The sequence below is a fragment of the Paroedura picta genome, chromosome 13 (assembly GCF_049243985.1).
Source record: "Paroedura picta isolate Pp20150507F chromosome 13, Ppicta_v3.0, whole genome shotgun sequence".
In the NCBI taxonomy this organism is placed as follows: Eukaryota; Metazoa; Chordata; class Lepidosauria; order Squamata; family Gekkonidae; genus Paroedura; species Paroedura picta.
In genome coordinates this window covers 2,481,304-2,493,853 of record NC_135381.1, presented here as the reverse complement: position 1 = coordinate 2,493,853, position 12,550 = coordinate 2,481,304, and the positions used below count along the sequence as shown (strand labels likewise).

The 12,550-nt window shown below is 52.0% G+C and overlaps 1 protein-coding gene across 3 annotated transcripts in view; it reads left to right on the top strand.

Moving 5' to 3' along the window:
- Positions 1–1,438: 1,438 nt before the first annotated feature.
- The window catches only part of CFAP251 (cilia and flagella associated protein 251), a 28,565-nt gene continuing 17,453 nt past the window's right edge, over positions 1,439–12,550 (top strand). For 2 of the 3 annotated variants that reach the window (XR_013226276.1, XM_077308515.1), the window contains exons 1-11: positions 1,439–2,379; positions 3,319–3,619; positions 4,470–5,231; positions 5,966–6,106; positions 6,603–6,712; positions 7,864–7,972; positions 8,428–8,508; positions 9,052–9,129; positions 9,647–9,691; positions 10,421–10,638; positions 11,857–12,048. Coding sequence is in view for 2 of the 3 variants with exons in the window: in XM_077308515.1 (XP_077164630.1) it covers positions 3,353–3,619; positions 4,470–5,231; positions 5,966–6,106; positions 6,603–6,712; positions 7,864–7,972; positions 8,428–8,508; positions 9,052–9,129; positions 9,647–9,691; positions 10,421–10,638; positions 11,857–12,048 (2,003 nt within the window). In the remaining variant the exon portion in view is untranslated. Of the gene's footprint in view, positions 2,380–2,448; positions 2,492–3,318; positions 3,620–4,469; positions 5,232–5,965; positions 6,107–6,602; positions 6,713–7,863; positions 7,973–8,427; positions 8,509–9,051; positions 9,130–9,646; positions 9,692–10,420; positions 10,639–11,856; positions 12,049–12,550 lie in introns of those variants that run through there. The other variant, XM_077308516.1, reaches the window with a different exon arrangement.

Below are 12,550 nucleotides of genomic sequence, written 5' to 3'. Positions count from 1 at the left end.
GCGCGGCCGGGCGCAGCTTGCGGGTGCGGCCTGCGGGCGCGGGCGGGCGCGGCTCCGATCTGTGGGTGCGGCCCGCGGGCGCGGCCGGGCGCGGCTCGCGGGTGCGGCCTGCGGGCGCGGCCCGAAGCATGGGCGTGGCCCGCGCGGGCGCGGTCCCTGCGGGCGCGACCCAATACCCTGCCGGTCCCCAGCCTAATAAAGGTTGGGGACCACTGCACTAAGGCACTCTCAGTAAAATTTACGATTGAGATCCATGTATTTGTGTGACTTATTAATATGCATTTTTTAAAAATTTGATATTAATTTATTAAATTTCTGTACCACTCTCCTAAATAGCTCAGGGCAGTATATGTTACATTTTGTATTACATTTTACATTCTTCTGACAGATGGCTTATTTTCATTTCATTTCACTTTTATTTTTAATTTTGCGTGCTCTGTTAAATGTCAGTAGCTGCCTTATACCAAATCAGTCGGAAGTGGCCAGCTAGGCCGGGAGTCTTCAGCCTGGTGCCTGGGGGCCTCAGGGCATGAACAGGGGATGCTCCCTTATACTGTATCAGACCTTTGGCTCTCCAGGGTCTCTGAGTGAGGTCTGTCACATCACCTATTGCCTGGTCCTTAAGTGGAGACAGAGAGGATTGAACCTGGGACCTTCTGCATGCCAAGCAAAGATTCTGCTGCTGAACCAACTCCCCTCCCTAAGACACCTACTTTTCTTTGCACCGACCAAGTGATCTTAGAAAGTGGATGTGGCTTTTTCTAGAAAGACTTCTGCCTGGTCACTGGAGATTTGAATGGCTGTAAAGATTTTTTAAAATATTCTTTTGACAACAGCTGCCAGCACAACACAAGGATCTTTACTGTGTGACAGAAGGCCAGCTATGGCAGCCATTTTGTAGCTGCTGCACACGCCATGTATCAGAACTCCAGTGATGCCTGTAGGCTCAAAAACATGGGGCACCCCTGAACTAAGCCATGTAAGAAATGGACCTACAGAATGAGGTGGGAGTAGCCTGAAGTGGCTGGGTAGCCTCTGGTGCTTCAAGGTACAGGTGATAGATGGTGTTTTCATCAGCGTTCCCCCACATGAAAAAGTCCCTGCAAGTAAAATACTAGTGCCTCTGGGAGAAAAGCACTAGGCTGGCCTGATGTGCTACTTTTCTGCTTGCAGGGAGATATGTATAGGAAAAGAAGCCTCTTAAAATGTGATTTCCACACCCCTCTTAAATAGAATATTGTCACTGACTACCACATATTTTGGGGAAGGCACTGGCAAACCACCCCGTATTGAGTCTGCCATGAAAACGCTGGAGGGCGTCACCCCAAGGGTCAGACATGACTCGGTGCTTGCACAGGGGATACCTTTACCTTTTTTTAACCACATATTTAGCTCATTCTGCAGTGTGGATAGGCAGGTATCTGACATCTGTTTTGGGGAGAGGGATGGAAGGTTATTGTGTCTTGACTTGAGTAGTCGAGGAGAGGTTATGCCAACATGACTGGAGAAAACATCCTTTTCCTTTAATAAAGACTTAATGTGGTAGAAATGGACAGCTGATGCTTTTTGTGGCATTTGAGGTAAATAACCTGTTAATAACATCCCATTAAGTCTCTGTTAAAGGCTCAGGTTGTGTTTTGGTGGCCAAAGGCAGAAGTGACCTTAGTGGAGGCTGAAATTGCTTCTTAGGTAGCCACAAAAAGGTGCTCTCCTCAGAGATTTTTAAAAGGAGAATTTTCACATGGAGAAGTGTAGTCCCAAGGAAACCCACCTTTCGACCAAGAAAGAGGCCCTTTGGAACTTCACCCAGCAAATTTGGGAGCACTGCTTTGCAATAGCAAGGGTCCTTTCTAGAAATCTGGCCTCAATGCTTATAAATGTCCAGGCTTCCTTAAAAGATGCCCCACAGGCCTGTCTGCAGTCCTCTGAGACCTGGGGCAGGGAAGAAACGCAAAGGCCACCAGAGAAGGGGCAATTCTGAGCCTGCCGAAGCAAAAAAAGGAGCCTCAAAGTGAGGAGGAGCCAGAAAAGCAGGTGCTTTCCCAGGCTTGTTGGTGCTGGGCTGCCCAGCCGTGAGCGGGGCATTTTAAGCCATGCGGAGAGGTGCAGAAGGGGCTCCCTGCGTTCTGTGGGGGAGGCGGCCGTCCTTCAGCCCCTTGTGGGGCACTGGCCCACACAACCACACAACCATGTCCCCAGGCAGGGGGAGAAGACAACCGGCCGCCTAGAAAGCAGCCGGGGGTCCGCGGAGGAGGAAGCCGTCCTGGCTAGGCCAAGGCCTAGGCCGCTGCTTTGCAGCCTTCTCCAGCAGCTGCCGGTTGCTATGGGAACGGAGCGGGATGCAAACAGTCTCCGGGTGGTTCGGCTGCAGCCGGCCAGGTGAGCGAGTGAGGGGAGGGAGAAGGAGGGGCCAGGTGAGCGAGTGAGGGGAGGGAGAAGGAGGGGCCGGTGGGGAAGAGGCGTGGAGGGCAGCTAGGCTTGCCAACTCCAGGTGGGGAAATCCCTGGAGATTTGGGGGGTGGGGGCGTGGCAAGTCCCTCTGGCCACCAGCAGGGGATGGATGGGGGGCCTGGGGGAGGGCAGAGCCAACATTGGAGGGTCCTGGAGATTTAGGGATGGCGCCTGGGGAAGGGCAGGGACTGCAGTGGGGCAGAGGGCCACGGAGCCCACCCTCCAGGGGAACTGATCTCTGTAGTCTGGAGATTATTTGTAATTCTGGAAGGTTCTCCGACTGGAGGCTGGCCACTGGCCTTGGAGGCCCCAGAAGTTGAACAGCTGAAGTAGATTTCCCTAGAATTCACCTGGGGATCCCCTGGCATTACAGCAGAGCTGTAATGCCAGGGGATCCCCAAGTGAATTCTAGGGAAATCTACCCCACGGATATATTTTAAGGATGACGATAATAGCAAGGCACCAATGATCCCCTGGAGAAAACAGCCACTTAGAAGGGGGACTGTATGGTATAATAAAATCATAGTCCAGTAGCACCTTTAAGATCAACAAAGATTTATTCAGGGTGTGAGCTTTCGAGTGCAAATACTCTTCATATTATATCCCATTGAAGTCCCTCCCTTCCTCTGCCCTCTCTGGGCTCCACCCCCAAAATCTCCCAGACGGAATCCACCTTCCAAAGCAGCCATTTCCTCCAGGTGAGCGGATCCCAGGAGATTTCCAGCCACTCTCTGGAGCTTGGCACCCTGAGATCTCATGCATGCAGGTTATGTGCACGTGGAGCTGTGGCCAGCCCTCACATCAAGGAAGCGTTGTGACCAATATTATACTAACCCTGACCAATGTTATACTGAAACTGTTTCTCAGATTTCAGGTGTATTTGTAAAAACACGTAGCAAAGATGTCAGAGGAGTCCAGCGATGTTCCTGCAGAAACCTCTCAGGAGCCAGATTTATCAGGTGAAGCTGAAATGCGCAGCGAAGAGGCTCCAGACGGAGAAATTATGCCTGCTGAGGCCAGCCAGGCTGCCGAGGTACCAAGTGAACAGGGTACTTCTGAGCCCGTGGAAGGAACTGAAGAGGAAAGATTTCCTGAAAAAGAAATCCTGATGCCACCTCGAGATCCTGTGGAAGCCCCTGAAGGGGGTAAGGCGGTGGTCTTCCCCACTGTAAGTATCTGCCCATTTTGAGCTCAGAGGTCAGCAGGAGTGTCCTAGTAGCCCAACACATCAGAAACTACTTAGGATCTCTGGCCTCTAAGGAGGTCAAATTGGTCTCAACCAGTCCCAGTATTTTCTCGGCCTTGCCCCCATCCTGGTGGAACACTCTGCTGCCAAAGATCAGGGCCCCACAGAGCCTTATTTCCACAGGGCTTTTAAAAGAGAGCTGTTCCACTGGGTCTATAGTACAGTAACATCTAGCCGATGACTACTCTGCCTGTAACCTCCAGGCTATAGTCCTCGGTGAGGGCTATGTTAAGTGAATCACCTTTCCCATACAACAGAGATGGCCAAACTGTGGCTCTCCAGATGTCCAGGGACTACAATTCCCATGAGCCCCTGCCAACACTATTAAAGGCAATATTAGTTTTGACCTGAAACGTTTTTTTTTCTTCTGATTTTAGAAGAAAACATTTCTGTGGCCCCCTCAAAGCACTGTGGGCCCAAGGCCCTGCGCCTAATGCACAAGTCGGCCAGGATAGCACCCCTCCATCTCTCAAACAAGCTTGTGTCATTCTAAAGTGCATTTTGTCCCTTCTCCCCTGGAGAATGCACCCCAGCTGCCCTGTAGACCCAGCACTTTGCTATATTTATTTATTCCTTTGGCTTGTATGGAAGAAGAAATGGGGCGCAGTCAGAAAAATCACGGCCGAAGGACACCTGCTCCCTCCTGACCCAGATCAACAGTTTGTAGGGTGTGATTTAGACCAACTTTCCCAGTCGAAACCATTAATAAGCCAACACCCAGAACTTAAAACTTGTTAGAATGCCACAACCGAGCGCTTTGTTTGTCTCTAAGGAATCTGCAGTTGGCGAAGGATCGGGACAAGCAGGAAAGCAACAGCGGACCTCCTCAGGCTTGCAGGCCAAAAAGAAGTCCTCGGTCAAAGTCTCAAAATCCATCATCAGAGCTCAGAAGTCCAAGCAAGAGAGTTCGATGCCAAAGGGCGTCACTGCCAAGTCCTCAAGGGTGAAAGAAGGGCAGCAGGTCTCGCGCGAAGCAGTTGTGAGTGTGGAAACCACTGGAAAAGATGTCAAAGAGCCTGCTGAAGACACCGTGGAAGCCCAAAGGCCCATTGAAGAGGAAGTCCTCAGTGCAGAACCAGGCGCAGAACTAAAACAGGACGAGAGACCAGCACCAGAAGCAGAAATGACGGTCCACGGGGATTTAGAACAGCCCCCTGCAATTTCAGCTTCTGGCGAAGCCAGAGTTACACCAGAAGCAGAAACGATGCCCCAGCATCCCAAGAGTCAGGAAACTGAGGCAAGCTGGGAAGTTGCTGGAAAAAGGCAAGAGGAGGTGGCTTCTCAGGAACAAGAGAGCAGCGGAAGCCACCCAGGAGACGCTGCCAGAGAAGCTGACCTTGCGGTCCAAGCCAAGGAAGGAAGTCTCAGTGGGCAAACCAACGTGGAAATGTCCCTCAAGGAGGAAGAGCCAACCGGGCCACCCAGGCCTCTCCAAGGTCTCCCTCCAGCCGGTGAGAAAGAGTCCGTGGTGTTTTCCGCCCTCCCAGGAATGATGTTTGAAGATAAGGCCACGGAGGTGTCCACGCACCCCCTTGTGAGTATTGCGTAGAAACTGGGGTGGCCAGCTTCGGGTCTCTGTTGGCAGTTCAAACCACCATGCTGGTGAGATGAGCTGCCGACAGACATCTGGGCCCTTATGGAGCTTCCAGAATTCTGAAGGGCCTTCAAATGGTGCTGTTTCACCAGGCATGGTTGAGGCAGGTGCACTTCTCTGGGGCCAGCGACCACCAACATGTTGGTACTTGCAGAGCCAAGAGCTCTTCGGCAGAACGTATACAGAGAGACAGTCTCCCTCAGGTATGCAGGTCCCGGACTGCGTTAGGCCTTAAGCTATATAAGATTGAATTGAGTGCACCTGCAGAATAGACACAGCCACCCACAGAGAAGCAATAAGAACAAAGAAGCGAGGGAAACTGAGCATGTGGGAAAGCTCTCAGAGAGAAATGCAGAGTTAGTTCATTAATCACCACTTAACCATTTCCAGCCTCTCACAAAGGTGCGCTTTTGGTGTGTCAGAAGGCAAATCAATGCCTGAATCAGATTTCCTCTAGTGGAAGTAGAAGAGTGGGGTTCAGCAATATGGGTAATACTTTTCCCTCTCATGACTAGAAGAAACAGGACAGGAGGAGAGAAATCACGTTGATTGGCTCCAAATGCATCAGTTATGCAGGTCATTCCGTTTGGCTTACCGTAGTGCGGAATTTCTGTTTTGGTTCTCCGTAAAATATAGCGCTGGCCATACAAGACTCTGTACCTTTCTCTTTTCAGACTTTATCTTGGGTCTTCGGCTATAACAGCAGACTCCCCGTTTTCAACCTGATGGATGAAGAGTACAGGGTGATTTTGTACGCCGCCTCTCACACAGCGGTGATCCATGACCTGCAGAGCAACAAGCAATATCACCTTCAGGTATGCTGTTCCATTTCAGACAGGGAGAAATTAAAAGAATCTCTTGTCCTGCTTAAAAATAGCCACCATCAGTCCCCTAATAGTTTGTATATGGCTAGGCCAGGGGTGGGTTACAGCTTTAAGGTCCTGACCCGGAAGCCCCAGGCTAGCGTGATCTCATCAGATCTTGAGTCAAGTAGTAGCACCTTTAAGACCAGCAAAGTTTTCTTCTGGGTATAAGCTTTTAGGTGCATGCGTATCTGAAATCTGATGGAAGGAGAGAGAAAGCTCCAGGCCTGATCTGTAAGTTGGCAGCCCTGAGCATACCCCTCAGTACCGGAAAGCAGCCCTGTCCCTGGTTGCAAGCTGGCCTGGGGCATCAGGCACAAGATACATGCCTGGAGGCGAGCAGAGGAGGACGCCTTTCTGTGCTGCTCAGAGGCCTGGTAAATATTCCCGATAAAGCGGCCCCAGCGGTTCACAGCAAGGCCTTTTCCCTTCTTCTGTGTCCCCTCAGGGACACTCGAGTTGCATCTCCTGCCTCTGCGTGAGCGAAGACAGAAGATGGATTGCCACAGCCGACCGAGGTCCCGAGAGTTTGGTGATTGTCTGGGACGGCTACTCTGCGTAAGTGCTCCGACAGCTGCCTTCTTCATTAGGACGCCCTCATGTAATACAGAGTCGTTGGTTTAATGATAGGCTGGTGGTGTGTGACGCAGCAGTCAGAAATCCCCCCCAGCCCCCCCCCCCAAAACCTCTCCCTCTGTGATTCCCTAAGCTCTTAGTGGTTGGAACAGGTTTATTTCCCCTCAAACCGACATTCACCTGCTCTCAACATTCCCTCCCTCCTGGAGGATGCTCAGTCCACCTCAGGCCGTTTTAGGTATTTAAAATGTTATTTGTAGAGTCCTATATTTCAATATACTGGGGAGTTTGCTAAGTAGGTTGCAGTCCCTTATCGTATTTGTCAACCAACGGGGGAGAGCTAATTTACTGCTATATATTTATTCCTTAATTGGCTTCATTTCTACACCATTTTTCTCTCCAGTAGAGGCCCCGATTAGCTTACAACATTCACCATTTTATCTTCACAACAGCCCTGTGAGGTAGATTACACTGAGAGAAAGTAACTGAGCCAAGGGAGAGCTGGCATGGCATAGTGGGTAAGAGCGGCAGACTCTAATTGGGAGAACTGGGTTTGAGTCCCAGCTCCGCCACATGACACCTGCAGGGTTGGGGTTGCCCGTTCTGAATTGGGAGATGCCTTGAGATTTGGAGGGCGGAGCCTAAGGAGGGCAGGGCTTAGGGAGGGTCCTGAGTGGTATATGGTGCCCTAGAGACCACCCCCCCAAAGCAGTCATTTTTTCCGGGGGAACAGACCTTGGACATGTGGTTTGGGCAGAAGAGGGGTTCAGCATGGTACAGTGTAGGGTTGGCAGCTCCCGGCTGGAAGACTCATGGAGATTTGAGGATGGAACCTGGGGAGGACAAGGGACCTCAGTGGAGTACAATGCTGCCGAGGTCATCTCTGAAGCATCCATTTTCTCCAGCAGAAATAATCTGCTGCAGATCTGGAGACTGGCCTGGAGATTGGCCTCCCTAGTACAGGGCCTTAGAGTCCACCCTCCAGCGTGGCATTTTCTCCTGGGGGCTGATCTGGGTGCTCTGGAGATCAGGTGTAATATCGAGAGGTCTCCAGGTGTCGCCTGGAAGTTGGCTACCCTACAAAGCTTAAATGAGCAGCTCCTGTCCTCCTTGGTTCTGGCTTGCTTCTCCAGCGTTCCTGTGCACACAATATTTGACAGTCACCCGGAAGGCGGAGTCTGCGCCATCGCAATTTCCCACGATTCCAGGTTTTTGGCCACCGTCGGCGCTGGAGTGGTGCAGGTAGGGGGAATGTCTTTTCTGCGGTGCTTGTGGTTAAGAGCAGAGGCTTCTAATCTGGAGAGTCTGGCTTGATTCCCTGCTCCTCCATATGCAGCCGGCTGGGTGACCTTGGGCCAGCCAGAGTCCTGATAGTTCTTGCAGAGCTCTCTCGGCCCCACCTACTTCGCAAGGTGTCTGTTGTGGGGAGAGGAAAGGAAGGCAACTGTAATCCACTATGAGTCTCCCTTGGATAGTGAAAAGTGAGGTATAAAAGCCAGCCGTTCTTCTTCTGGAGCATGGGGATGCAGGAAATGGACAGCTTCACTTCTGGCATGGGGTGTCTGCAAATCAAGGATGAATCTCCCCCCGTAAAAAAAAAAAAAAAGGAATCGGACTGTGATGCAGGTGGAAGGTCTGGGCAGCTTCGAAGGGAGTACGATTTCATGGCCTTGAGGGCCTTTTCTTCTTCACACCAGAAAGTTTGCGTTTGGAAGTGGACGTTACCTGAAACGAAGCCTGTTTGCTGCGCAGAACTCCTGCCTCAGTACGGCTTTCAGGTGAGCCGTTCCGGTTGTTTACATGGGGAGGGCTCAGCCGTCCCTTGCTCACCTAGGGTTGCCGACCTCCAGGTGGTGGGCGGGGATCTCCTGGGAGAAAATGGCCCCTTTGGAAACGGGACTGTATAGCAGGGCTGGCCAAATGGTGGCTCCCCAGATGTCCATGGACTACAGTTCCCATGAGCCCCCTGGGGAGCCACCGTTCGGCCACCCCTGCCCTAAGGGTTGCCATAAGTCGGCTATGACTTGACAGCACTTTCCACCTCTGCGTTGTCAGGCCAGTCAGTGGATGGAGATATTTCCCTCGATCTTCTCCTTCCCAAAAGCTCATGGAGTTCCTTGTGCTGGCGGGAATTGCCACCTGTAGCCGAACAGGTCTGTGGGATCTTGCCGAACTGCTTGGGAGCCACCACCCGCAAGTTCCTGCCTCTGGGTGCCGCCCTCCTCGTCACCTCAGAGCAGGGCCTCTGTTGCAAATTTTATCTGACCACGAAGTCTGCCTGTCATTAATAGTGTATGCTATTTTGTTCACTCTTCTTCCAGAACTACATTGCCTTTAATTGCAGAAACCACTGCGAGATGGTCAGCAACAGCACCACGCAAGTGATCTTCTACGTGTGGGTGAGTTGGGGCTGTGGGCTGTCTCAGTAGTCCCTGCACATTTTCTGGTGTTGAGGCCTGGCTGGGAGAAATCGCCTTTCATGCAATAGAATCCAGCAGAGAGAAGAGCCCGGGGGAGGCAGGGTTTTGTTCTGGAGCGAAATGCTTCTGCAGAAAGGGATCCCAAGTCTTTCTGAGCCTGGAGGGGCCTTTGGAATTCTGGCACGGGGTGGTGGGTGTCACTCCAAAGTGGCTGCTGCAGGGGGCGGAGCCAACCACAAAATCGCTGCCACACACATGGAGGAAGCCCAAGTGCAATGGAGAGAGGAGATAATTAAAAAATCCACTGGGAAGAGGTGTGAGGGAGATGTCCTATGGCCGTCCTTGTTCTTCTGCAGTTCTTTTCGTTGTTCGTTTCGGTAACTGTTTATGAATGTTCTCTCTGCTGCCTCATAAAAAGAGAGATGATTGCAAATAGCGGGTGTTCAGGCAAAGTGTCTCTTTTGGTCATGCCTTTCTCCTCCCTGTTGCTCCTTAGGAAGGCAACAGTTTGCAGTACCACGCTCCCTTCCTGACAGACAGAGTAAGTATGACCATGGGATGTGGGCAGGGGCAGCCTTGCCTTCTATTCAGGTTCTGCCGCAAGGGAATCTGAGGGGTTTGGCCATGTGGAGCAGAGGCCTGCCTGTGGCTGTTAGCCATGATACTCTGTCTAGAGCAGGGATGCTCTGGGTTCTTGGCACCCTCTGGGGCACAGGCAGTCCTCGGGAAGCCACCTTGGGCTCCTTTTTAATTTTGGCCAGCTTACAAAGTCGGGTTGCTAATATCGAGATGCCAGTCCCCAGGTGGGAGCTGGGGATGCCCCAGAATTACAGAGATCAGTTCCCCTGGAGAAAATGGCTGCCTTGAAAGGTGGACTCCATAGCACTTGACTTCACTGAGGTCCCTTCTTGCCCCAAACCCCACCCACTCCCAGCTCCAACCCCAAAGTCTCCAGGTATTTCCTGGCAACTCTATGCCCATCTCCTGGTATCACAGCTGACCTCCAGGTGACTGATATCAGTTGTTCTGGAGAAAACGCCTGCTGGAAGGTGGGCTGTAGGCCGTTGTACTCTGCTGAGGCCCCTCCTCCCCCTCGCCCCCCCAAGCCCCCCCCCCAAATCTCCAAGAATTTCCCACCTTGAGTTGGCATCCCTGTACAAGGCCATTTTTTCTGCAAGAGGCCCTGGTGGTGGTGCTGCTGCCGCGACCAACAGTCGAGTGTCCGAGGTCCCAACCTGCCGTCTTCCTTCCCCTCCGCCTTCTTCTCCAGACATTCAACAAGGCCGTTGGGATCTTCAGCCAGTCCCTTTTCCACTTCAGCACCGAACAAGCAGTTACCGGGACCCTGGAAGGGAAGCTGGTGGTCTGGGATGCCCCAAGCCGGCCCTCCAAGTCTGCCACCTTGTCCGTCAGGCCCTACAACATGAAAGCCGTCAAGCTGGTGCACTTGCAGAAGGAGGGGATCACCACCCTGGCCATCATGGACCAGTAAGCTGCGGATCTCGTGGAGCCGCCCCCTTCTGAATGTCCCGCTTGTGTATGAGGGGGTGTTGCCCGTCTTTATCCTCCCCATGGTGCCCAGGTAGACGGTTCTGCGCTCCTCCCATTCCTGTCTGTCCATTAAGCAGAACATCCTGATGTGACGAAGCACCCTACACCGTGATGCCCAAAGGCAGAAGCCTCCAGGAATGAAAGTTCTTTTGCTCCCCCCAAACCAGATTAGGCCGCCGAGGCAGCCTTGGCAAAATACCAGGATGCTGGGCAGTGCCTGGGGGCGACTGAGTTTGGGGAGACTCTGATTTCACTTCTGGGGGACCCTCTAGGGTTCTTCCCCTGGTCCAGCCTTTTTCAGCCTTCCATTCAAGCCGCGGAGAGACAGGCCGGGGTCCCCCATACTGAGCTGTATCTAATCCGGCCCTGATCAGTCATGAAGCTCACTTGGCAAATTTTCAGAGAATCGCTCCCCATTTAAACCAGCAGAGGGCACCACTGCACGGATGAAGGGAGCACCGCTATCTGACAGCTCTTGTCCTGTGATAAGATGAACTGCAGGACTTGTATGGCAGCAGACCCATGCGGCATTTCCACTCAGAAGTTGAGGCAGCCTCACGATTGTTCCTCAGTGTGAATGACTGGTGTTGTCTGCTCCACGACGTTTCTGTCCTGGGAATCCTACGTCACAGATCTGGGCCTGTACCCCTTCATGGGGTTCCAGAGCAAACTGAGCTATAAAGTACTGCAGCACTCTTCACCCTGAGAATTATGGGTTTCTTTGGTCCAGATCCCCCCATCCCACCCTTCTGCACTGCTCAGTGGTGGATCCCATGCCTTGCAAAAGCAGTTGCTGGGAAAGACCTTCCTCTGCCTGAGACACTGGAGAGCTGCCACTGATCAGAGCAGGCAGTTCTGAGCAGGATGGACCAGTGGTGGACTCTGTAAGGTAGCCACATTTGTATTGTGACGTGCTCTTTCCAGCAGAACAGCCTACTAGCTCCAGCGTCAGCAAGAGAGAGAGGACAGGAATGTCCTGAAGGACGTACACCTTGCTAAATGTATACCGAGGAGTTACTTAGCTTTCTTTCTGTTCCATTTGATGAAGAGCTCTGTCGGAGCCCAAGGCTTGCAAAGTCTTTCTGGGATGAAAACTGGCTCAGTGATAACACCGGGCTGCTAGATGTGTACCATGGCCCCGTTCTTCTTTTCCAGAACTATCGTCACCTGTGACGTCAAAGGCCATGTCAAATTCTACGATGCCGCCCTGCAGCTCCTGCATTGGTACAGCCAGTTCAAGCTGGGGCCGATCCTGTCCATTTCCTTCTCCAAGAAGCCAGTGTCTCCCTTGGATGCCTCCCAGTTCCCCAGTTCTTGTACCTTATCAGGCCAGCCGTTAACTGTCAGGTGAGAGCTGATGAAAATTGCGGGTAACTCTTGCTTTAAAAAAAAACGTTTTTAAAAATGCAAAGGTATATTATGGACAGGTATACGGCACACCTAGGAGTGGCCCTGAAAATGTCGGTGCATGAGGTAGGAAACTCCCAAAAGGTTTTCCTGCAATTCCCCAGGCAATAGTCACATTGGAGGATAGGAATAGGCATAGTCACAGGGCAGATATAAGGACAGAGTGAATTAGTAGGAAATTAGTAAACAGCATGATGTTGATAGCCCCCAAATTTTATGCAGGGTATTATCTTGCTAATTTGCTCTGTCCTTATATCTGCACTGTGGTGAACCCCATTTCATGGCCTGAGGCAGTGTGCCTGCACACGAAGGGTCACACCTAGAATAGAACTTGGTTGGCCTTGAAGGTGCCCCTGGTCTCAACTTTTGCTCTGCTGCTTCAGACCAACACAGCTGCACACCTGAATCTATCTCCACAGGTAAACAGACAGGTCCTTTTTTA